This window comes from Phocoena sinus, chromosome 14, assembly GCF_008692025.1.
Source record: "Phocoena sinus isolate mPhoSin1 chromosome 14, mPhoSin1.pri, whole genome shotgun sequence".
NCBI classification, from domain to species: domain Eukaryota; kingdom Metazoa; phylum Chordata; class Mammalia; order Artiodactyla; family Phocoenidae; genus Phocoena; species Phocoena sinus.
The window spans coordinates 42,936,032-42,962,689 of record NC_045776.1 but is presented as its reverse complement, the minus strand read 5'-3'; the positions used below and the strand labels follow the sequence as shown (position 1 = coordinate 42,962,689).

Here is a 26,658-nt window from a genome sequence, read left to right as displayed (position 1 = left end):
GTAACAGCCCTGTCACAGCTGTGTGACCTTAGGCAAGGCATTTAACATTGGAGCCTCTGTTTGTTCATTTGTTAAGTGAGGAGAGCAAAGTACGTACTGCTTCCAGAAGCTGTTGTGGGAATTAAATGAGATAATGCATGTAGAGTGATTTGCAGTTAGGGCACGGATGTCAGGCAAACTGGAGATGGGGAGAGGGTAAATGGGAATATCAGGACCACTTGAAGAATCAAACAAACCACACTACAGAGGCTTCATATTCTTTCCTCCATCTCTCAAATAATGTCTTTCCTGGCCACCAAGTAACACAAGCCCTCAACAGAGCCATGTGTTCTCATTTTTCATAACACGTAGGGGTTCCTCTTTATCTTAGCTCCATAAGACGTTCTAAAAGCCAGGTTGATTCCATGCCTGTCTTGGCTGTTCATGTTCAGTCCATTCTTCTCAAGATCATTCAAAGTATGACCCAAGGCTGGTCAGGAAGAAGCCACTTTGATGAGAATACTTTATACCCACTCAAAACCATATTCTTGGATGTGGAAGTGAGGTTGAAACAGTGTTCTTTGTTTTGATTTTTTGTTTCCTAAACTACCAAGTACTATGCTAGGCATTTTATGCAAATTATCTCATTTTGTTCTTTGCAGCAACTTCTGTGAAGTGAGTACTATATCATTATCCTTACTTAGCTATGAAATATCTGATGCTCAAAGGTTAATAAATTGCCTCAGAACAACCTGGCATTGAGTCCAAATCTTGTGCTCTGCTGTGCTTTATAGCTTTCCTTTGGATTTCATTTATTTGCTTTTATGTTTTAGAGTGGACTTCCAATAAAGATTTTATTTTATTTTTTTAGTTTATTGGTGAAGAGGAGATGGATTGTAGAGGATGGGGCTCTTAATACTTTTTGCTCTATTTATAGAATGTGCTGACCTAAAGTTTTGAATTCCATTTTGACCATAGGGAAGCAAGGAGAAAGAGCGTTTTGTTTTCAACCTTTTTTTTTTCAAAACTAAGATATTCAGTAGTACTGCTGGGATTGATGAGTCCTATGGGAATGTCTTAACTTTACGTGTCTTAACTATTACATGTCTTATCTATGGGAATGTCTTAACTATTACATGTTTATGTGGAGCATAGCACTCTGACAGGATTCGTACTGTTGACTAAAAACTACTAGTTAGATCAGATAAAAGCTTTAAATTCCAGATCAAAACTATTTTACTATGACTGTAGCTAGTTAATTGATAGGCAGTAAAAATGAAATAGAAAATGCACAAGCCCCAAAGCAAAAGTCCTGGGTTCTATGAGTTTTTGTGGAAACTTGGACTAAATTCAGGGCTTCACTTTGCAAAATGAGGCATTGTCTTAACTCTCATCCTCCAATTTCTGAAAACTGTCATCTCTGACTGTATGTTTCTAATTATTTTTCTAATTATTTGTCTTTATTGTAGGATTTTAATATAATTGAGGAAGCTCTTATTCAAAGGGTTTTAGACCGGTCACTTCTGGAATATGTGAGTCACTCGAACACCACATAATTGTATTAAAAGAAAAGGGAAGGAGATCGTACAATTGTACCATTTTTTTCAAGATGCTGCTTGAAGAATTTGAGGGAAACTGTCAATGTTTGATGGGCAAAAAAGTGTACAACACAGTTATATGTTTGTCCATGTTTATTGTTATACTGCATTTTAAAACTGCTTTCATTTTGGTGGTTTAGGTCTGTTTTACATTCTTGAGTTTCTCAGACACTTAACAGCAAAAAAAGTCTCCATCAGCCATTAATATATGGAAGAGAACATAAGGCTGAGTATGTGGGTGAAGGATCTATATTTGCAAATCGGATGACGTTGTGTGTAATGCTACATATTGATAACTTCCCTCATGGCTGGTCAAATAACTAATCTTTGTTCTATGGAGAGTGAAACAAAGTGTGGTCATTCAAGGAAGTGTGAAATCTCTTCTAGAGTTCACGTTCTAACCGCTACTAGAATAAAAGGAATAACCTTGTATGGAGTAGGAAAGGAAAATTTTGGCAGTTGACAACATCCATTTAACCAAATTGTATAACATAATACTGTAATAAAATAAATTTCATGTTAGGAATGTATACTTAATGCTTTGACTTTTTATAACTATGCACACATAAGAATTTAATTTTATATTTTTCAAATATTTGTAGCTTATTATTTAGAAATATTTCTATAATACAGGCAACTTCTTAAGAACCATCAGCTGATATTTACAGTAGAAGTATTCACGTCCATAATTTTTAGTGGAAAATCCTAAGGGCTTTGATTTTTTTTTAATTTTATCTTTTAGGAAAATTATAAAATAAACAGAAATACTGAAAACCAAACAGAAAATATATAGCTTATTACATTCTCATAAGGAAACATTCATTTAGAACTCTGCCAGTCACCTTCGATCGATGTCTTCTGTGTGTCCTGTCACAGTTAACAAACCTCTTCCTCAACCCCACAAAAGTAAACACTACATTGATTTTAATAGTACTCACTTCCTTGCATTTCTTTCTTAGTTTATCCCCCAAGTGTGTCTCTACACACTAGCTTTTAATCTTTCTGGGTTCCTCCTTCTTTCTTTTCCTTAAAATTTACCTACAGAAGAACCTGGTTTTATAAATTTCCCACTGTCTATATTTTGTTAATTGCATACTCATGGCACAATTCAGCATGTTCTTCTATCCTCTGGATATTGACACATGGATCCAGAGATCTGAGCAGACTCAGGTTCAACCTTTTGGCCAGACCGTAGATCATGGTGTATTCTTTCAACAGAGGGCACAGAATGTCTGGTTCCCTCTTTTGTGATGTCAGCTGAAATTGATACTCAATGCCTAGATCCATTGATTTGTTGTGGGTTGGAGAATATTCTATCATTTCTTTTTCATTTATTAGTTGGAACATTTTTATAAATAGGTGTTTCCCCATATCTACTATTTGGTTAACCAGTGGTCAAGTTCATATAGGAAAGGGAAAATAAACTTGAATTTTCCCCTTTATTTACCAAATTTCAAGATAATAAACTTGTTTTCTATCATCCTCTGTAGATCACTTTTTTTAAGTGTTGTGAACTCTTGGAGTCAAACACATTTGATAGGCTTTAATCCATTTCGCATATTGCCTTATTAAAGCCCCAATTGTCCTATCTTTGGTCATTGGGAGCCTTATCAAGTTGACTCTGAGTCCTTTTGACACTACTCTAGCAGTCTTTACTGGCTTCCTTGTAGTCTCGTATGACAGGCTATTCCAGGCTCAACTTGGATGTTTCCTGCCCCAGACCTGGTATCAGCCATTTCTCTTAATGAGCCTGGTTACTTTCAGTGAGAAATAGTGCTTCAGAACTGTAATTGTGACTGTTAAGTTCATTGCGGCTCTATTGGTCTTTGTTTCTAGGAGAGAGCTAGGAAATATCCTTTTTTTAAAGATAAAACACTTATTCATGAGTTTTTATCTTGATACTTGCAAATCAAATTAAGTACTACAGGGTTTTTGCCTAATCTTTTCTATTACATTTGTGTCTTTTGTTTTTCTCTACTGAGAATCCTGGTCTTCAAGGACACAGGAATATCCCACAATTATTCGTTTCCTTCATCTACTTTATGCATGCAACAGTCTCAGAATAATAATACTAATAAACCATCACCCGTATGATAGCTGGTGCAATTAAAAATGTTTTTCATTTGTTCTCCCTAATCTCCTATTTTTTAAAGTTGTACTATATCAACATTTTCAAGGAATTCCCTGGCGGTCCAGTGGTTAGGACTCTGTGTTCTCACTGCCCAAGGCCCAGGTCTGACCCCTGAACGGGGAGAACTAAGATCCTGCAAGCCGCACGGCGTGGCCAGAACCAAAAAAAAAACGGGGTTTTTTGGGGTGTTTTTTTTTTGCGGTACGCGGGCCTCTCACTGTTGTGGCCTCTCCCATTGCAGAGCACAGGTTCCGGATGTGCAGGCTCAGCGGCCATGGCTCATGGGCCCAGCCGCTCCGTGGCACGTGGGATCTTCCCAGACCGGGGAATGAACCCGCATCCCCTGCATTGGCAGGCGGACTCTCAACCACTGCACCACCAGGGAAGACCAAAAAAACGTTTTTTGAGAACCTATTGGTAACATACAATACTCTCTTCTATCCCCCATTTAGCTTAGTTCTTCAAGTACCTGTATGTTTAGTGCTTGCTACCACTCCTTATTTGATGGCTCTATTTTTCATATTTGGTTCTCTAATGACAAATCCAGGACATAGAGTAATATTTCCATCTTGAAGGCAAGCAAAGAAGCTACGAAGATGCGTGATTTCAACTCCTGAGGATAAAGTGTTACTTGGTTGTGTTTAGCTTCTTAACTGTAATCGTCTATAAACATCTTTGTTCCTTACACGTAAATGTAGTCATAGTCATGTTCCCCAAAATTTTCTATAGTAAATTATCCATTACTTCTTAAAAGCCTTGCTTACCATTCTGCCATCCACCGCAAGGTAATTAGAAAAACGTAAAGCTGGGTGAAACCTAGAAGGCCATATTTCCTCCCTTTTAGATACTAGTTTCAAGCTTGCTTTTCACAGCTGCTAACAAGTAACAACAGATTTTTAGTTTCACCACCTCTCTTCCTATAGTTTGGATGGCTGAACCAGTAAAGCAAAACCTATTGGACAACAAGGGCAAAAGGAGAGGAACTTTTAAGAGGTAATCATTAGATTGAAAATATAGTCCCAGAAGAATAAAAGAATATATTTCTGAGTATTAGTACTCACTATCCAGAAAATAAATTTTTGTTAATTCCAAGCAATACAAAAGGCATCTTTAAATCTGTAAAACTTGAAAAAAACTTCAAAACTGTATTTTGAGTAAAGCTTTAAGTCACCTGCCACTGTTAAACCTCAGTGCAGCAATTCTACATCCTGTCCCTGGATATCTCTTATGATAATAATTTTGCCCCCTACGGGACAAACCAGGTGCTGGCCACCTGAATTATTTTGCCTTTTGAATTATTTTGAGTTCTAAAATAGTGAAGTGCAACTATTATTCATTGTTTCACTGTGCCTTTAACCTTTTATTAAAAGGAATTTATAATTCATTGTCTTAAAAAACAAAAACCAATATTTGAAGCTGTTGACTAAGCAAAAAATTTCACTCCTTTTTTTTTTTTTTTATAAATTTATTTTATTTATTTATTTATTTTGGCTGCTTTGGGTGTTCATTGCTGCGCGCGGGCTACTCTTCGTTGCGGTGCGTGGGCTTCTCATTGCTGTGGCTTCTGTTGTTACGGAGCAATGGCTCTAGGCACGCGGACTTCATTAGTTGTGGCACTTGGGCTCAGTAGTTGTGGCTCACGGGCTTAGCTGCTCCGCGAGCATGTGGGATCCTCCCGGACCAGGGCTCGAACCCGTGTCCCCTGCATTGGCAGGCAGACTCCCAACCACTGTGCCACCAGGGAAGTCCCACACTCCTTTTTTTTTTTTTTTTTTTCGGTATGCGGGCCTCTCCCGTTGGAGAGCACAGCCTCTGGACGCTTAGGCTCAGCAGCCATGGCTCAGGGGCCCAGCCGCTCCGCGGCATGTGGGATCCTCCCCGACCGGGGAACGAACCCATGTCCCCTGCATCGGCAGGCGGACTCTCAACCACTGCGCCACCAGGGAAGCCCCCACACTCCTTTTTTTAATAGCACCTCAAGGTGCCAATTTTTTAAGGCCTTATGAGGGAAAAACTGATTCACATATTATTCTTTAAAAGCTAAATTCTTCTAATCCTACAAAAACCTATGGAGATTTTCCTTTTCCTTTTTTTTTTTTTTTTTTGCGGTACGCGGGCCTCTCACTGTTGTGGCCTCTCCTGTTGCAGAGCACAGGCTCTGGATGCGCAGGCTCAGCGGCCATGGCTCACGGGCCCAGCCGCTCCACAGCATGTGGGATCTTCCCGGACCGGGGCACGAACCCCTCAACCACTGCACCACCAGGGAAGCCCTCCTTTTACATATTTTTTTCACCCAAGTTTCTAAAACGTATATTTAGAAATTGGATTGGGAATCTACAGTGAAGATAGTTCCAGGTCAGATCTAAAAGATCCTGGCTCTAATGATGTTACTTTATTACTTTTACTGGGTGCTAAGTGTCCTTTGTTTTCAAGCGAGCTTACAACAGTTACTGAACACGTTTAACATGTAATTAGTACCTTCAAGTAACATTGAAATTATTTTTAAAAGTCACTAAGAGATTCATCCTTTTATTATTCAACTGCAAAAAATAAATCTGTATAATGATCAGAAATTAAAATGTACAATTCCTTTTCTTCTGTAAATAGGTGTTATTGTGAGAAATAAAGAATGGCAGGACCATTGCTTTCATTAAAATATCTACTGTGTCTGTTCTTAAACATGGTTCTTGATAATTTTTTACATCTAATACCCTTTTATGCTTTTAAACCTCATATGTTGTTTAAATTGTCATCATTCAGCAATATCTATCATGAAAATATACTTTCACTTAGGCCAGTAGTTCTCAAAAGGGAGCAATTTTGCCTCCTAGGGGACACTTGACAATGTCAAGACATTTGGGGTTGTCATAACTGTGATGTGCTATTGCCCAGGATGTGGATCAAAGCCAGGAATGCTACTCAACATTCTACAATGCACAGGACAGCCCCTCACAGCAAAGGATTACTCTTCCTGTCAATAGTGATGAGGTTTAGAAACCCCGGTTTGAGTCAAGGTAAAGCTGAGCATCATGGAGTTATTATTGGCTCTGCTTCCAAGGGACTGCATTGAAATTTAAAAGGCAAGATGAAGATGAATTTTGTATCTCTTATCTCTGCTAAATACATACTAAGTTTGGGGTGGCTATAGCTGTCATCTGTACCCCAGTTCAGAATATACTAAAACATAGGAAAGTTTTTTTGGATTTTTTCACAAGAGGAACAGGCCAGAACACAGGTCTTAATAGCATGACCTCTGATGACTGTTTGCTGAGTGACATCCTAAAAGATACCGGGAACCCAGAATGGTTTGGTAAGACTTACTTTCATCACTTAGGTTAGAGTTATTGAAGTAAATACGGTAAAATGGGACTTCCCCGGTGGCACAGTGGCTACGACTCCATACTCCCAATGCAGGGGACCCAAGTTTGATCCCTGGTCAGGGAACTAGATCTCACACGCATGCCACAATTAAGGAGCCCTAGTGCTGCAACTAAGGAGATGGCGAGCCACAACTAGGACCTTGCGCAAACAAATAAATAAAAATAAATAAGGTAAATATATAACAGAGGGACACCTATGTCTGAAATCCTTGGGGCTAAGAAATATTTAAGCTTTTATCTTATGTCTAGAAAAATCATCTGGCATTTTATTTTAACTTTTTTTTTTTGCGGTACGCGGGCCTCTCACTGTTATGGCCTCTCCCGTTGCGGAGCACAGGCTCCGGGCGCGCAGGCTCAGCGGCCATGGCTCACGGGCCTAGCTGCTCCGCGGCATGTGGGATCTTCCCGGACCAGGGCACGAACCCGTGTCCCCTGCATCGGCAGGCGGACTCTCAACCACTGCGCCAACAGGGAAGCCCTCATCTAGTATTTTAATCCTGCAGGCTTCAGAGAAGACCGTACACAGGTCTTGATTAGGGCTAATCATTGCCCCAAAGCAGCCATTTAAAAGGCCCATGGAACTTACCTGGTGGTCCAGTGGTGACGAATCTGCCTTCCAATGCAGGGGACATCCGTTCCATCCCTCTTCAGGAAACCAAGATCCCCCATGCTGTGGGGCATCTAAGCCCGTGCTTAGCCCAAAACTACTGAGCTCGTAAGCCTCAGCGAGAGAGCACACGTGCTGCAACTATAGAGCCCATGCACTCTGGAGCCCAGCGCTGCAACTAGAGAGAGAAGACGCGCATGCCACAACTAGAGAGAGAAAACCCGCATGCCACAACTAGAGAGAAGCCCGCGTGAGGCAATGAAGAGACCGCACGCCACAATGAAAGATCCTGCATGCCTCTATGAAGATCCCATGTGCTGCTGCAACTAACACAGCACAGCCAAAAAATAAAATTAATTAATTAAATGTTTAAATAAATAAATAAAAATAAAAGGCCCAGTGGGGACTTCCCTGGTTGTCCAGTGGTTAAGACTCCATGCTTCCATTGCAGGGGGCATGGGTTCGATCCCTGGTCAGGGAACTAAGATCCTGCATGCCATGTGGTACCGCCAAAAAAAAAAAAAAAAAAGGGCCCAGTGAAGGTGAAACAGAGATTCGTCAAGATAGATTAGGTCATGCTTCGATTACAAACAACCCCCAAATCTCAACACTCACCCAACGTCTACTGTGGATCTTGGCTCTTCTCCAGGCAGCTGTTCTCCAACCTCAGAATTCTGCCTTACTTTGATCTCATAGCATTTGCATATGACCATGTGCCACTCCAGCCACCCCTCACCACAACGGACTGGAGAATAGGTTACAGAGGTCATTTCCACTCACATTTCATTGGCCAAGGAAAGTAATGGCCACATGTAATTTCAAGGCATTGGAGAAGTGCAATTTCAGGTAGAAGAGAACTGGATATTGGGATATGAAGAGCTGACAGAGAAGCAGAGGTCCATAGGGGGAAAATCTTAAAAACAGCTTTGAAAAGGAGGGGTGAAAGTCAAAATGAGACTGGGTTTTTAAAAACAGGAAATAATATTCTTTTTTGCCATGGTAATTTTTTCATCAATTTTATTCACAATTGGGGATCTGTTTACCAAATGAAAAACCTGTCCATTTCTCAAACATAAGACAATAATTTCTTTTTTGAATCATTTTTCTTATTTATTAAAAGAAACACCAAGTGCATTCTCAGTCTTTACCACTGTATTTTCTCAGTATACTTGTGTACCTTCATCAGAACCACTTGGGTTACTTGGTATAACTGCATTTTTCTCAGCCCTCCCCAGATGTACAGAATTAGAATGTCTGAAATTCTGATGGATTCATCAGCAAGTCATCAAAATACATTCAGATCTATTAATTTCTCACTATCTCCACGATTACATTTTAATCTAAACCATCATCATCTGTTTCCTGGATCCCTGTAGTAAACGTCCGGTTGGCCTCCCTCCACTTATGGCAGTATGGACCATTATCCATAGAGCAGTCAGAGAGATCTTCAAAAGCATAAATCTGATCATGCTCCCACCCCCTTCCCACTGCTTAAAATGCACCAAGGGCTTCCCATTGTTACTTGAATAAAATCTAAATGCCTTTCCATTCCCTTCCAAAGTTCCTCATGATCTGGCCTCTGCCTATCTCTCCAATTTCATCTCTACTCTCTTCTTTAATCCCTACATTTCAGCCACACTCGTCTTTAGGTTAAGCACACCAAAATTAGTGGTTCCTGCACCTTGGCACTTTCTATTCCTTCTGTTTGAAAAGCCCTTTCCCAGAGTTTGACATGGATGCCTTCTAATCTTTAACTCCCAGATCAAATGTCATCTTCTCATAAAGGATTTTTCTCATAATTCTAGCCAAAGTCATTTCCCCCTTTTGTCTATTATCCTATTATAGTTTCTTCTTAACTGCTATTAGAATTTGAAATTAGTTTACATGTTTATTTTCATTTTTATTGAGTGTCTCCCCTCTCTAGAATGTAAATTCTTTGAGTGCAGGTATACACCACTAATCTACCCAACATCTTAATGTGCATCTTAAGACAAAATCAAAAACAGTGGCACATGGTAAGTACTTAGTAAATATTTCTGCTAATCTATTATTATAGTTATGATGATATAAAAACATAATGTTTTTATCACATGGAGTTCACAAGAGTGATAAAAAATATTAAAACCCTGGTAATCTAGCTCAAAGTCTTCATGAAACCAAGAAGTGTAAATTAATTCGTTAGTAAGAATACCTCAATATTTTTTTATAGTCAGCTTAGCAGACTATAAAAAAATACCATAGGCTGATAAAAAAGATTGAAATAATGCCATTTGCAGCAACATGGATGGACCTAGAGATTATCATGCTAAGTGAAGTCAGACAGAGAAAGACAAGTACCATATAATATCACTTATATGTGGAATCTAAAATATGACACAAATGAACTTATTTACAAAACAGAAATAGATTCACAGACATAGAAAACAAACTTAAAGTTGCCAAAGGGGAAAGCGGGTGGAGGAGGGATAAATTTGGAGTTCGGGATTAGCAGATACAAACTATTATATATAAAATAGAGAAACAACAAGGTCCTACTGTATAGCACAGGGAAATACATTCAATATCCTATAAGCCATAATGGAAAAGAATATATATATATATATATATATATATATATATATATATATGTATAGCTGAATCAGTTTGCTGTACACCAGAAACTAACAACATTGTAAATCAACTATACTTCAATTAAAAAAAAAATACCATATGGGAGTTCCCTGGTGGTCCAGTGGCTAGGACTCCCAAGCTTTCACTGCTGAGAGTGTGGTTCAATCCCTGCTCAGGGAACTAAGATCCCACAAGCCGCAGGATGTGGCCAAAAAAGAAAAGAAACAAAAAAAATACCATAGACTGGGTGGCTTAAACAATAGACATTTATTTCTCACAGTTCTGGAGGCTGGGAAGTCCAAAATCTAGGTGTCAGCAGATTTTGTTATGGGTGAGGGCCCTCTTTCTGACTTGTTGATGGCCACCTTCTTGCTGAATCCTCATGGCAGAGACGGTGAGCTCTGGTCTCTTCCTCTTCTTATAACAGTACTAATCTGCTCAGGACCCCATCTAAACCTAATTACCCTCAAAGATCCACCTCCAAATACCATCACATAAGGGGTCAGGGCTTCAGCATGAATTTCTGGGGACACAAACATTCAGCCCATAACAATAAGTATGCAATAATATAAATATAAATAAGAATAGAGAGAAATAGCTAGTAAAACACACATATAAAACATGCAAATACAGTAATTAAAGCTATTAATTTGAACTCTATAGTGATGTATTATTTTTCTATCTTAACACAATGTCTGACATAGTGTAAGCTCTCAGTAAATATTTTTTGAATCAGTCTATTAGCAAATTTCTCAACTGATGGTCCCCCATGCAAAGAAGATGTGGAGGAACTGGCACACTGGGATGGTGTTAGTGGTAGAATTTACACATTACAAAGCAATTTGGTAGTGGCATCTTACCTCTCCTTATAATAAAGTTCATAATTTCTCTGAGAAGACTTCTTTGAGCTATCCAAGCAGAGTCAATCACACCATCCTTTATATCACTAGACCACACTATCTCTGGACCACACCTCCATTGCTATAGATACCACATTATATTTCTTTGTTTATATGACTGATACTCATGAGATTGGGCATTCCTTAAGGGCGAGGGTTACATTTACAGGACCTTACTAGAAACTCAGTACATGTGTCTTAGTTTGCTAGGGCTGTCATAACATAACACCATACACTGGGTGGCTTAGACAGAAATTTATTTTCTCACAGTTCTGGAGGCTGGAAAGTCTGCCATCAAGGACCTTCAGGGTTCAGTTTCTGGTGACAGCTCTCTTCCTGGCTTACAGACAGTCACATTCTCACTGTGTCCTCACATGGCAGAGAGAGTGAGCAAGAGATCAAGCATTCTAGTGTCTCTTCTTATAAAGGCACCAATCCCGTCATGAGAGCACCACCTTCATGACCTCATCTAACCCTCATTACCTCCAAAATGTCCTGTCTACAAATACCATTACATTGGGGATTAGGGTTTCAACATATGCATTTGAGCGGGACAGAAAATCAGACCATAACAATATGTTTGTTGAACGGAAAAATGAGTGGTTGACAAGTGGATCAGAACACTCATGTTAGCTCCTCAGTATATCCTTTCCTCACTAATAAAGTCTATATGGGGAGCAAAATTATAGTAAAAAGAGCAACTTTATGTCTGAATTTGCTCGTTACTATTTCCCCAGAACTTAGCACAGTGCATCTATGGGCACTCAATAAATATGAATAAATTAGTGAATAAATTGTAGTTTGAGAAACATAGGCAAGATGTTCTTAACAAATAAAGTCTTCAAGCCAGATGCAGCTCTTCTTTTTAGAGATAGACTTGTCAAGTGAGCCAAACTACTAGGCAGCTTCTCTCCTAGACAGAGTTTTAAAGCAGTGAGCAGTCCAGTAACATAGCTCCTACAGGACAAGCAGTATTATTTCACGTTCATTCAGTGATATTAGAGGTATTGCACTAATTCTGAAGGACAACTGTACATTGTATTTTACAGTTGCTGAGTTTAACTTGCTCCAGATTATACAGTGTAGTAATTTGCTGCAGAGTTACTGTAGACAACTAAATAAAACCCAGGTAATCAGATAAAATGAAGGAAATGTTTAGTTCTTATATCTACTATATTTTGATATGCCTCTAAATGTATTTCACCTTGTCCCCTTGACACATCCTTAATACATGCAAGAAGGTCAAAGTCTTATATATAAAACCATACTATGCTTTGACAGTATTTCAAGAGCGTGCTCTCCAGAACTTTCAGTCTCAAGGCTTTTTGATTTTAAAACTACCTTAGGAGGATTCCCTAGCGGTTCAGTGGTTAAGACTCTGCACTTCCGTTGCAGGGGGCACGGGTTCAATCCCTGGTTGGGGAATTAAGAAACTGCAAGCCACGTGGCACGGCCAAAAATTTGTAACGAAATTTTTTTTCCTAAAGAAAATAGAATGGTTGTTGCCAGGGGGCAGAGGGAGGGTGAAAAGAGGAATTATTCAATGGATATAGAGTTTCAGTTTTGCAAGATGAAAAAGTTCTAGAGACCTGTTGCACAGCATAACAAGGTACATATAGTTAACACTACTGAATCGTACAGTTAAAAAATGGTTAAAATGGAAAATTTTTTTAATTTTTTAAAAAATTATTTTATTTATTTATTTTTGGCTGCATAGGGTCTTCGTTGCTGCACGCGGGCTTTCTCTAGTTGCGGCAAGTGGGGGCTACTCTTCGTTGCACTGCAGTCTTCTCATTGTGGTGGCTTCTCTTGTTGTGGAGCATGGGCTCTAGGCACGTGGGTTTCAGTAGTTGTAGCACACGGGCTCGGTAGCTGTGGTGCATGGGCTTAGTTGCTCCATGGCACGTGGGATCTTCCTGGAGCAGGTCTCAAACCCATGTCTCCTGCATTGGCAGGCGGATTCTTACCCACTGCGCCACCAGGGAAGCCCAAAATGGAAAATTTTATGCTTCTTTTCTTTAACCACAGTAAACAAACAAACAAACAAAATTGGTATGTGGGTAAACCAAATACCAATTTATATGCCAAATATATAGTTCCATGCCTCCCAGTTTGGGAAATTACAATTGTTGGTGAAATTTAGGAAAGAAGTATCATGTCACTGGTGAAGCCCTTGAGGTTTCAAAAATAAAGTATGTAAGTATAGAGACTGAACAATGCTTCTCCCCGTTGCTTTTGTTTCCCCACCCCCAGGTCTCTCTCCAGACTTCTGATGAATCTTAGAGCACACAGCTTTGTTTGTTTTTTCCCCCATTTGCAGTTGTACATTCTCTTAGATATTTACTGATTTGAGTTGCCAGTCTGAGTTAGCATCACTTCTTTATAGGAATATTGATGGAACTCTTAAGATGAGACGGCAGTTCTTGTTTTTGTTATGGGTACTGTTGAAACCGAGCAGGATCCTGTGGGACCCTCCCAGGTACAATAGCCTTTCTGTGTCTCCCCATTTCTTGTTTGTAGGAAAAAGACTTCAGCCTCTTAGACCTGCTTTGAGTTCCAAAGGGCAGATTCAAACTGTTACTAATCAGGGAAATGAGGGAATGCAGAAACAAAGGAAAAGCAGTCAGAAAGAATAGTGCAGCGATGGGGCAGAGTTCTGGTTCCTCCTAGGGGGGGATATGCATAGCAGTCTGGTATATATCTCTGAGCTCTTCTACAGAAACTAAGGCCCCCATTCAGGGTGGAGGATGGTAACTTCAGGCTGGGCACAAGCATGTGGACACCAGAATGACTGGAGCCAGAAGGCTGATAATTGGGATTCCTGGAACGCCACCCTGTTACCTTACCACCAACCAATCAGAAGAAAGTCATACACCCTGCAGCCCTCCCCCCAAATTTTGCCAATAAAAACTCTTCCCCGAAAACCATAAGGGAGTTTGGGCTTTTTGAGCTCGAGCTGTCCGTCTCCTTGCTTGGCTCTGCAACAAACCTTTCTCTGCTCCAAACTCTGATGTTTTTGCTTGTTTGGTCTCACTGTGCACCAGGCACAGGAATTTGGGTTTGACAACACTGTTGTTGTTTTTCACACTAAATATCCTGAGCTTAAATAATTTCGCCTTTGGGGACCGCCAGGAGGGAAGAGTTTGCCTGAAGCAAACTAGAGGACAGACTTCCAGCAAGTTCCAACAGCATGGCACCACAGTGACTTCTCTGCCATCCTGCGAGCCACAGCTGGGCCCTTCTCCAGCAAGGTCTGGACAAAGGTCTGGGGGTGGAGGTAGAGTCCTTCTTTGGGTACTCTATCTCAACCCTGTATTATTATTTTTTTCTTTTAAATGCGGAATGCATCATGAATTCGAGTGTCATCCTTGCACAGGGGCCATGCTAATCTTCTCTGTATTGTTCTGATTTTAGTACATGTGCTGCTGAAGCGAGCACTCAACTCTATATTCTTTAGAGTTCTCTGTTTTTACTTTAATTTTTGTTGGAGTATAGTTGATTTAGCATGTGGTGTTAGTTTCAGGGGTACAGTAAAGAGAATCAGTTATACATATACATATGTTCACTCTTTTTTAGCTTCTTTTCCCATATAGACCATTACAGAGTATTGAGTAGAGTTCCCTGTGCTATACAGTAGGTCCTTATTAGTTTTCTATTTTACCTATAGTAGTGTGTATATGTCAATCCCGATCTCCCAATTTATCCCCTCCCCCTTTACTTCTCATGTTAATCCCCTAGTAGAGTTAAAAATTCTTCATATTAAACTTTCTCTGTTCAAATAATTGTTGGTTCAAATCTCTTTCCTGATTGGACCCAGACTGAAAATCAGATACTGTTACATTTTCCTGAGTACCTTCAATAAAGTACAACAAGAAATTTGCATGCTCTCATTGAGACTTTCCTGGATGCAGGTAGAGAAAAAGAAGAATTGGAAAGTAAGAATGCTGAGGTCCAACTCAAGAAAGTAATCATCTGCTGGACCAAAGTGAAGAGCTCGAGTTCCCTGATTCACTTCCCTTTCTGTGCATAAGATTACAGCGTTGACTGAGAAAGGGTGAGATCCTGGCCACGGGGGAGGAATGAATGGAGGATTTGGGGTACCCTGCCTTGCTGAGCTGTACCACAGTGCCACACACTGGCTCCCCTCCTGACAAACAGGATGGCAATGCCATGGCAAAGCATATTGGACTGGAATTCAGTCTGGGGGGTAGAGTGATATTCTAGAAGACAGAGAGCAAGAGTTCTCTGCCAGCCCAGCCAGTTTCTCCATCTACAACTGTCCTAAGACAAAGTTTGTCAAACAGAGTGCCCTGGATATGTGTTATCCCCAAAGTTGCTGCTAACAAATAGAAAATCTGAGGGTCGCCCAGTCTTGTCTTCAATTTAGCAGCCCCATGACCTGACACATTTTTTGGTGTTTACTGTGAGGAAGTTCCCCTAAAATGAAACTGATAAACAGATGACTGCAGTTTTATCAGAAATGTAGCACCAGCAGAAACCCAACCTGTGACAGGCCTGTGATTCATTAAAATCAACAGGGCAGCATTTACCAAAATTCATCAAAGTAGGTGCATTTTATCATACATAAATAATACTTCAATAAAGCTGATTTTTAAAAATAAATAAAAATAAAATCAATAAGGCAGAATGTCCTAATTCCTTAGAGTCTCAAGAAGAGTCTCATTTTGGTACCCCAATACCTTTAACAAAAAAATGAATTGCAAATGAGATAGACGCCTTCCTTCTCCTTAGACAGGCTAGTCTATGCTAATGTCCTTTTAGGTGTTCCCCTGGCAACAGTAATTATCCCAGCAGGTAATATCAGAGAGCCAGATTCATTGACAACGGGATTCTCACCACTCTCAAGTCAACCATGAGACTCAGTTGTTCTCTGCTTTGCTTCATTAACTCTGTCCAACAGCAGACGGTACATATTCTATGGTTCCTTCTCCTTTCTCCACGTTCTAAATGGAAATTCTTATTGTAGTTGTATTTGTTTTGCATTGTGGCACATGAGAGGTGGTTGATAGGGATTACATTTATGATTTAGCCTAAGACTGCAGGATGGGACTTCCCTGGTGGTCCAGTGGGTAAGACTCCAAACTCCCAATGTAGGGGACCCAGGTTCGATCCCTGGTTGGGGAACTAGATCCCACGTGCATGCCTCAACTAAAACTTGGCACAACCTAAATAAATAAATATTTTTAAAAATTCATTACCGTATGCAGAGAGTGAGAAAGCAAATGTGGCAAAATATTAATTTAAAAAAAAACAACACTGCAGGATGATGAGATATTAAAACTGGACCAGGGGAATTCCGTGGCCATCCAGTGGTTGGGACTCTGAGCTTTCACTGCCAAGCGCACGAGTTCAATCCCTGGTGGAGGAACTAAAATCCCACAAGCCGTGGGGCACGGCCAAAACAAACAAACAAAAGCAAACAAACAAAACTGGACTAGATTAAGACTCAACTAAAGGAAGAAGTAAGAGATATTGCACTGGAAAATATAGTAGTCTTGTGACATTGCCTCTAGAAGCACAGCTGGAAGGGGCTTTACATTGTCTCCTTTTGAGGAAGTACAAATGCATATGTATTGAGGGGGAAATGGCTGGAATAATTAACTTTAAGAACAGAAAGAAGAGTGGTTATGTTCTGAACTGTTCTTCTAGTTCCCTAAAAATTAGGCTTTGTTTGCTTTTAAAAACTGGTGTGAAGCTTTTGCCTCCACTGTTATACAAGAACTAATCTTGTAATAGTTGCCTTTGTCCTGGCTGTGAGCCCAGAACCGAACAATGCACAGAAGATGTCAATAAATGTGTGAAGTAAATGAAAGCAAAAAAGGAAAAAGAAAAAGGGAGGAGGAGGAAGGGAGGAGGTGGGTAGGAGGACAAAGGACGGGGAGAGGAATCTTTTTCTTCTATAACTTTCTCCCAAACATCGTCAAAGAAAATTTGGAATGTGAGTTGATTTGTTGAAATCTCTTGCCATTTCTGGTCTAATCTATAGCTCTGCCTCTGAGGACAACATAGTCTATCCAGTGAAACAACTTTAGCTGCATTCAGAATATGTTTTTCACTGCTGGTTTGCTCTCTACAGATTGGCTTTCTACGCCTGGGGAAGGAAGGAGGTGGCTGCCCCACAGCTCCTGTTAACATACCTTCCAAGTTAATGTAAGCAGATAAATAAGGGCGTCTCCGGAGAAAGAGAACCAGGAACTGCTTTCTTGACATAAGAGAAGCCATTTTGGTCTCAGACATTTTGTGATCTGAGCCTGGCCACAAAGCTTGCCCTTGAACAGGTCTCAGTATTAATGATCATAAGGGAACAAAGGAATTCAGGAAGAGAGAAAAGCACAGTGATAAAACAGAGTCCTAGTTCCTCCTCAAGGGATATACATAATAATATATCTTTCAGTGCTGCAGGAACTAAGCACCCCCACCCTGCCCCGCCCTGACCAGGTGCAGTATGGAAGAAATGTGATGTTGACCCTCTTGACTTCAATCAACTAAATCTTGGACTCTGTCAACCTTTGCCCCAATTCTATGCTGAATTCTCCTCTGCTCAAGCCCCTTCACGAATATGCATGTACCCTTAGCTTAAAACTTCCCCAATTTTGCTGTTCAGGTAGACAGTGCTTTAGGAGAGATCCCTGGTGTTCTCCTTACTTGTTGCAAGTAATAAGTCCTTCCTTCTCCCAACCTTTGGCTTGGTTGTGTCTATTGGCTAGATATCCACCAAGAGGCGAACTCAGTTTTCAGGCAACATTAATGCACTTAATGGAGACTGACTAGAATATAGGGATCTCAATTCCATATTCTTGAAACTGTGACAGTCTCAAGTTGGGACTATACACACCTCTATGTTAATCGATTTGTAACATGGAGGTTTTACTTCACAGGATACATAGGCCCAATGGGGTTACTAATAGGAATATTATTTAAAACGACAGCTGTATAATAGTACATAAAAATGCTGCTGATATGGAATTAAATGTAAGGTAAATAGCATGAAAATGCATATTTATAATGACATTTATGAAGGAGTTGAAATTTAACTGTCCCAAACCAGGGTAGACTAAAAAGGTGAATTCCTTTATTTTCTATGTTTAATTAGATCTCACTTTTGAGTTTCCATTTGTGCTAATTTGCAGAGCTGTGAGGAGGGAATTTAAACTTGCAATGGAAAGTAACTCAGTCCCTTCTGTTCTGGGAAGTAGAACCACTTTTGCAGTGTTTTTTTCTCCTTTACCTTCCCCTTGTCCTTCTAAAGTGTTGATTCAGTTAGGAAATGGGTCAGGGTCCAGTCAGGAAAGAAAGCTCTCAATAAGTAGTTCAAAAGAAAATGTTTAATACAGAAAATTAATTACAAAGATGTCAGAATTGCTGAAAGACCAAGTGTGATAGCAAGGCAAACACAGAAGCCACTGAGAAAAGGCAGGGACTGTCCAGCAGGAACCAGGATCATAGAAGGAAGGGTGGTCTCCCAGAAGCTGGAACTGAAACAGGAGGGAAGGAGGCAGGGGACAACCTTTAAAAGAAGGATATAGCCATAGGACATGACAAAAACTGGTTAGAACTAACTAGATCCAAGATGGCAGAAGATTTGAATTCCATTGGACTTGGAGCCTCATTATCTGCTCATTGTAATACATTAGCATAAGCTAAGAGAGAGAGAGAGAGAGAGAGAGAGAGAGAGAGAGACCAGCACCATGACAGTTCTGAGGCCAACCATCAAAGATCAAAAAGTGGGGGGTGTTGAGAATCTGCCTGCTGATGCAGGGGACACGGGTTCGAGCCCTGGTCTGGGAAGATCCCACATGCCGCGGAGCAACTAGGCCCGTGAGCCACAACTGAGCCTGCGCATCTGGAGCCTGTGCTCCTCAACAAGAGAGGCCGCGACAGTGAGAGGCCCGCGCACCGCGATGAAGAGTGGCCCCCACTCGCCGCAATTGGAGAAAGCCCTCGCACAGAAACGAAGACCCAACACAGCCAAAAATAAATAAATAAATTAAAAAAAAAAAAAAAAAAAAGTGGGGGGTGGCCCAATTCCTGGAAATCTCCACCCCTTCCCCAAAATAGTTGGAATAATCCTCCCCCTCATTAGCCTATGAAATTATCCAGCCCATAAAAACTAACCATGCCATATTTCTGTGCCTCTCGCCTTCTGAGATGGCCTACACTCTGTCTGTGGAGCGTGTTTCTCTCTAAATACATCCACTTCTTACCTATCACTTTGTCTGTCACTGGATTCTTTCTGTGATGAGACATCAAGAACCTGAGCTTCGGACTTCCCTAGCCGTCCAGTGGTTAAGACTCCTCACTCCCGATGCCGGGGGTCCAGATTCATCCCTGGTCGGGGAACTAGATCCCGTATGCATGCCGCAACCAAGAAGCCTGCATGCCATGACTAAGAAGTCCCCATGCTGCAACTAAGACCCAGAGCAGCCTAAATAAATAAATAAATTTAAACAAAAAAGAACCTGAGCTTCATTAAGACCTGAGACCACGTGTGTGATCTCGATGAAAAGATGGTGGGTTCAAGTCCCAATCTGAGGTCCACAGTTTCAGAAACATGGAAGAAATGAGGCCACTGCCAGAAGCAAAGAGAGTGTTAAATTCTGTCACCCAATTGCAATGCGTGTGTGTAGGGGGGTGTTTCCCATATGCTAAACAAGTCTCAGATATCAGCTGAGAGTCCTACAATTCAACTCAATTCTGATACCTACCTGAATATAGTGCCAGATCCCACAGGTTAAGGGCTCAGTCCTACAAGACTGCCCATCCCCCTGCCCACTTCAGACACCAAATCAAAAGTCCAGGTTGTCACCTGTGCTTCTGACCCATTAGCTATAAATCAGAGGTTCCCACTACTCCTTACTTGGGTTTGATTAATTTGCTAGAGTGGCTTACAGAACTCAGGAAAGCAGTTTACTCACTAGATTACTGGTTTATTATAAAAGGATATGTACAACTCAGGAACAACCAGATGAAGCGATGTGTAGGGCTAAGGATGGGGGAAAGGATGCAGAGCTTCCATGCTCTCTAACCAGGCCACTTTCCTCAGTTTCCATGTGTTCACCAAGTCAGAAGCTCTCTAAACCCTGTCCTTTGGGGTTGTTACGTAGGCTTCATTACAGAGGCATCATTGAGTAAATCATTAACCATTGGTGAGGGAACTCAAACTCCAGCCCCTCTCTCCCTGGAGGTCTGGGTATGGTACTAAAAGTTCCAACCCTTTAAGCACTTGGTTGGTTCCTCTGGAGACCAACCTCCAACCTCTGGGGCTTTCCCAAAGTCACCTTAGTAACATAAAAAAAGATACCTTTACTGTTCTTATCAATTAGGAAATTCAAAAGGTTTTTAGGAGAGCTCTGTGCCCAAAACAGGAACAAAGACCAAATATATATTTCTTATTATAAATCACAATATCACAGAGGGAGAAATACCTTGACTTCTCCCTTCCAGTTTCTCTTCAATGCCTCCCACTGGCTGAATATAGCAAGAAGTCAGTTGGTAAGGGAAAATGGGATACAGTTTGCAAGGGTTAACTCCAGCAATACAGAGCAGAATAGAGGACTGAGGGGGGCAGTGCAGGGGGAACAGATCTGGTAGTCATTAAGCAAATACCTAGGTCAGATACTCTGAGCTACAAATAACAAAAGAGCCAACTGAGAATGGCTTAAACTATTAGAAAGGTTTAACAGGAGGTAGGGTAGGGAACTCCCCGGCAGTCCAGTGGTGAAGACTTCACTGTAGGGCGGTTTCAGGGCTGATGAGATTAATGGTCAATTACATCAAGGACCTCCGTTCTTCAATCTTTCAGCTCTGACATCTTCAGTCCTTTGGCTTATCCTCTGGCTTGTTCTTTTCATGGTTTCATGATGGTTGCAGAGTTTCAGGCAGCGTAGATAGACAGAAAAACATCCAGAAGTAGCATGGAATTGTTTATTCCTATTTGTTTTTTGATCAGCAAAGGAAAGCACTTGCTGAAGCCCCTCAGAAGAATTCCTGTCACACCTCCTTGATCATAATTGAGTCACAGGCCCAGGCCTAAATGTGTAAGAAGAAATAACCCATCCAGATTGGCTCATCTCAATCATGGGTTTCCCCCTTGAGCTGAGAATAAGGGTTACCTCCTAAAAGATAGAGCTGGGAGAAAAATAGAAGCTACCTAAACAAAAATCATGATTTGTTAGAGTGGGGGATGGAAGTAGGATTTATGAATGCTTGTTGGGAATTCCCTGGTGGTCCAGTGGTTGGGACTCTGTGCTTTCACTGCTGAGGGTGTGGGTTCAATCCCTGGTTGGGGAACTAAGATCCTGCAAGCTGTGCAGTGAGGCCAAAAAAAAAAAATGCTTGTTGATAGGAACATGGTGCCTATTATGGTTTCCCTTTCACATTTTTATTCACTTGAACTCCTTCTTACTTAGCCTGAGGCATCCATCTGCCTGTGTGTGTGTGTGTGTGTGTGTGTGTGTGTGTGTGTGCGCGCGCACGTGCTGGGGTGAAGAGGGGAAAAGAAGAAATTAGTATTAATTTAACAGGAATGTAAAGAACTTTGCTTTTTTTTTTTGGAAAATAAGAACATTTCCAAAACAAGCTTAAACAATTAAATTATATGCCTTCAGTGAATAGGTTATTTATGTACATGATCAGGAGTAATATTGAAAATATTTGGACTTCCCTGGTGGCACAGTGGTTAAGAATCTGCCTGCCAGTGCAGGGGACACAGGTTTGAGCCCTGGTCCAGGAAGATCCCACATGCCGCAGAGCAACTAAGCCTGTGCGCCACAACTACTGAGCCCACTAGCCACAACTATTGAGTCTGCACTCTAGGGCCTGCAAGCCACAACTACTGTAGTCCGTGTACCACAACTACTAAATCCTGTGCGTCTAGAGCCCGTGCTCCACAAGAGAAGCCACTGCAGTGAGAAGGCCCTGTTCGCCGCAACTAGAGAAAGCCCGCGCACAGCAACAAAGACAGCCAAAATCAAAGTAAAGACAGCCATAAATAAATAAATAAATAAAATTTAAAAAAAAAAATTAAAAGAAAAAGAAAATATTTAACAACTGGAACCAGATGGGCACTGGCCATTCAGAACAGACTATTGACCAATCAGGGGCCAGGCTGAAAAGGACTAGAAGAGCTGCACCTGCACGGCTGCCAAGCAGCTGAAGGTCAGCACCGCACATGGTACTAATTTAAAAAGATACAGAAGGGTAGACAGTGAAAGATAAGCCTCTCTTCTATTCCATCTCCCAGCTTCCCCGTTCACTTCTTCAAAGGCAGTCACTTTTACCAGCAAAACTTTGAAGGTTTTATAACAAGACAAATCCAGGCTTTGTAAAGAAAGTAATTAATTTTCTAAATTCACTTATCTCCCCCTTTAGTATGTTAATTACCTGGCTTAGTAGACTTGACTGAAGAGTTTTACATATGGGAGCAGCACCCAATCAACCCAATCAGCCATAAACAGCAAGGGGAAAGGTCCATTCTTTCCAGTCCAAGGGATTGTGAAATAAAATTCATATTTTATGGCAAGACAAAAATGTAAGCATAAAAAATTCTTCTCTGACCTTTGGCTTCCTCTCTCCTACCACTGTGCATCATGTATCTGCATTATGCATCGACCAAACCTCCCCCATCAGCAGGAATACCTGTTGAACCATAAAGAGTGATGTTCTCCTTAGCATCAACAAGACAACTCTTTAAAAGATAACGTTACTCCTTGAGCTTGTAAGGGGTCACGTGACCCACCATGATGACATGACACTTAGATCTGGATTATGTAAACTGTCAATAATGTCATTTGATGTACTGTCCTCTGTCTCAAAAAACTTATAAAACTGTGCCTTGACTTCTAATAGGCAGAACAGTTCTCAAAGCTTTTTGAGATACTCTTCCCAGGTCATAATGCTCAAATTTGGCTCGAATAAAATTTTCCATTTCTTTCTTAGATCGACTGATTAATTTTCATCAACAGGATTATGGTTGGAACAAAAAGTTGAAGAAAGGTGTGTTAGGTTGAGAGGAGAGATGAGCGCTGGGGACAAGGCCTTGAACCGGGCAAGACAGGCCAGAGTAGCCCTGACCAGCAGGTACCAGCAGCACAATGCCCAGGACTCATTGCATTTTAGAGAGCAGCCAAAATTATCTTCTCTGCAGAAAAGTCCAGCAAGAATTCAAAGGAGACCTGCAGGACCAAGATTCCCCAGTTGTGTCTCAAACTCATGTCAGCTACCCTTTGTCCTTCCTCTTATTCCAGATGCCATTTTGAGGGGAGCCAACTGAGGGAAATGGACTATTAACAGATTGAGTGTTTTAACCTAAACTTAAAGGAAATGTTTAAATTATTTCAACAAAGTTTATAAAGCTGGTCTAACATTTAGGGTTTTCCCCCTATGCCCCCAAACTGAGGAGGTTTTATTTACACAGCTGAACGTAATTGGAGTAAATCTGTGATGCTGCCATAAAAATATCAAGTAGTTTTTTGTATGAAATGCTGCCAAGACAGAAAATTGTGTCTTTTGGCATTTATGGTTTATTTTTCTAAGCTTAACTCTCAGTGGGTTACTACATTTTCCTTATACCCACATTTTTGATGTATTTCCACATATGGCCAACTATATGCTTACATATATGTCAACTGCTTATTTGAGTCTCAGAGTATATGAGAAGTAATACAAACATGTTTGGATTAGGGCATGAGTAAGGCTGCCATCAGAGAAAGAATGAAGCAAGTAAAATTATAAGTCACAAAATTAATGTTCTGGTTAAGGATTCTTAATGAGTAAAGGGAAACATTCTAGTAAGCAGAAAATACCACTTCCTAAGGTGGTCAAAATAAGTAAAATATGATTGGGAATATATTATTGAAAATGTGAAATTTGGAATCCAAGAATCATTTTATAAGAGAATTTGAAAAGCACCTGGACTACTGCGATTAAGTACCCGCCCCCACATCAAGTACTCCTCCTCCTCCCAAGAAATCTGAAGTTAAAATTAGCCTTCTTGCTCTACCTTGTTATGGAGGAAAGGAAGAAAAGAAACATACAAAAGGTACTTTGGTGGTGGAGGGAATTCGCTGTTCATTGGACAAATAATTCAGTGAGTATTACTCTAGGAACTGTCATTTAAAGATGAACATTAAGACCCATTTCCTCCATGAGGTTTTCTCTAAGTCCATACAAATCCAATCGTTCTTCTTCCTAGCCTCATTATAGTCACTGTTAATGAAAAATTTAATACTTTGGCAAATACCATTTTTTGTCTTTTCATTTTGATAGATATCCAAGAGTATAAATGAATTGAGAGCAAAGCTCATGACACCTGCATAACATCTAACACAGTGCCAAGGACACCGTAGAAAATAAACGACAGAATTGAATTAACTAGGCCTTTCAATGGCTTCTATTTATGATTCATTTTGTTCATAGCGGAAAGCTTTAACAAAGCATGGTAATGAAACCTTTTTCTTTTCTGAAGCAAATTGAGGATGCTTTATAATGTTCTAGATTTCTTTAGCTCCATTCATGTGGTTGTGACCTCACCTTATAGATCTATCAGTTGTGTGGATATATCTCGGAATTAAGGGCCCATTAAAAAAAAAAAAAAGAAACATTTGGGACTTCCCTGGCAGTCCAGTGATTAAGACTCCACACTTCCACTGCAGGGGGCACAGGTTCAATCCCTGGTCCGGAACTAAGATTCCCACATGCACCATGGCCAAAACCAAACCAAAACAAACAAACAAAAAAGCATTTAAATTATTGAATAACGGTGAAATGCCTAGGTTCACGCTTCCACCTCATTCTTCTTCAAAGCTGTCAACAAAACAAAGGTGTTGGTGAAAAACCGCATCTGCGACTGTAACTTGTCACTCACACTGTGTTAAGGTCTAAAGCTGAAACCCTTTCAAGGGGGCTTTAATTTTTCCTCTCCGAAGGATTAAAATCCCATAACGGATTATTACATAACACACCTTGACATGAATCAAACATTCTGACAAGGGCAACAATAAGGATCAAATACTTAATATCATGTAATGCTATTTTTTGAGGAAAAATTCCTGAAAACCCCAATGTATCTGATAGGAGTGGCTCGAAAGGGGAGCCCTGCTGTAGGGAAGCCGGGGGTACAGTGAACACCCAGCTGTTGACGTGACAAGCTGCTGCATACATCACAGGCCGTTTGCCATGGAGGCCGCCCTCCACCCCCTCATCGGCCCCGCGCTCGCCGCCTTATGTTCGGTGACCTGCGGGGCAGGCTGCAGGCAGCGCGATGCCACGAGACAGCAGTTGGAGGGGGCTGTGGGATCCACGTGCACCATGAGCCTCGGTCCCGGCCCTGTTCAAGGTCGGTGAGCCCAGCACACTCCGCCGGCCACTCCGCTCCCGGCCTCGGCGGCGAAGACGGCAGCGGCTGGACAAGAAGCCCGAGGACGGCTCCCGGCTTCTCTACCAACGCTAGCCCGTGAAGCTGGCTCACCTAAGTGAGCGTCTACGCAAGCGGAGTGTAGGGGCGGGGCGGGGAGCCGCGGGAAACCGTAGGTTGCGGCCGAAAGCCGGCTGCGCGGGCGGGGGGCTCGAGGAGGGGGTGGGGAAAAGGAGCCGAAAGGCCGGGGAAAATGACGCCGGCGGCGCAGAAGAGGGCTGAGTCGCGTCTGCCTTGCGAAGCCAGGTAAGGGAGTAGCCTCGGGCGGGGTCGCTCTTTCGGCCGCTGCCTCCCGCCCAGCGCCGCCTCCCCATCCTGCCCCGGCAAGAGCAGCAGCCCAGGGATTTACCCTCGCCCGGAGCGTACGGCCGTAACGTCTCGGCGTTCTGTCCCGCCCCGCCCCGCCCCGCCCGCCCGCCCGCCCCGCCCCGCCCCGTCCCGTCCCGCCCCGCCCCGCCCGGCCCGGCCCGGCCCGGCCCGGCCCGGCCCTGCCAGGCTCCGCCGGGCCCCGCCCCTCCAGGGCCCCGCCTCCTTCCTGGCGCGAGCCGCTTCCTGACGCGATTCCCCGCCCCCTCCTGGTTCACGCAGGGAGTCGGGACCCGGGCAGACGCCGCCACCTGGGCCGCTGCCGCCGCCATAGCCTCGATCCCCCATCTCCCGCCATGGCCGAGGAGCTCTCCGCGGCCACGTCCTACACCGAAGATGATTTCTACTGCCCCGTCTGTCAGGAGGTGCTCAAAACGCCCGTACGGACCGCGGCTTGTCAGCACGTGTGAGTAGACGCCCCCTCCCCCGCGCGGAGCCGGGTGGTCGTTTAGGCCCCTCACCCCGCCCCGGACCCTGGGCTGCGGCCTGACGGGAGCCGAGCCCGCCACGGCCTCCCCGGGCGCCGCTCGGCGCCGAGGGCCCGTTCGCGGCCGGTCGGAGGCCAGCCCGCCCTCCCCCCTAACTCCCGGCCCGCTCCCTGCGCCTGGCCCCTCAGCCGGAGCTCCCGGGCCCCGGAGCTGCCTCGTTGCCGCG

The 26,658-nt window shown here is 42.2% G+C and overlaps 2 protein-coding genes and 1 non-coding gene across 3 annotated transcripts in view; 2 read left to right on the top strand and 1 right to left on the bottom strand.

Moving 5' to 3' along the window:
* RNF125 (ring finger protein 125) overlaps window positions 1-6,366 on the top strand; it is a 42,468-nt gene extending 36,102 nt beyond the window's left edge. The window contains exon 6 of the mRNA XM_032602625.1: window positions 1,449-6,366. Coding sequence (XP_032458516.1) covers window positions 1,449-1,535 — 87 coding nt within the window. The 3' untranslated portion in view covers window positions 1,536-6,366. The remainder of the gene's footprint in view (window positions 1-1,448) is intronic.
* An 8,169-nt stretch (window positions 6,367-14,535) lies between these two features.
* Window positions 14,536-14,642, bottom strand: LOC116739385. The gene has a single exon (XR_004345562.1). It is a non-coding gene; the product is annotated as a U6 spliceosomal RNA (small nuclear RNA).
* An 11,577-nt stretch (window positions 14,643-26,219) lies between these two features.
* The window catches only part of RNF138 (ring finger protein 138), a 42,622-nt gene continuing 42,183 nt past the window's right edge, over window positions 26,220-26,658 (top strand). The window contains exon 1 of the mRNA XM_032603339.1: window positions 26,220-26,410. Within this exon, the coding sequence (XP_032459230.1) occupies window positions 26,301-26,410 (110 nt within the window). The 5' untranslated portion in view covers window positions 26,220-26,300. The remainder of the gene's footprint in view (window positions 26,411-26,658) is intronic.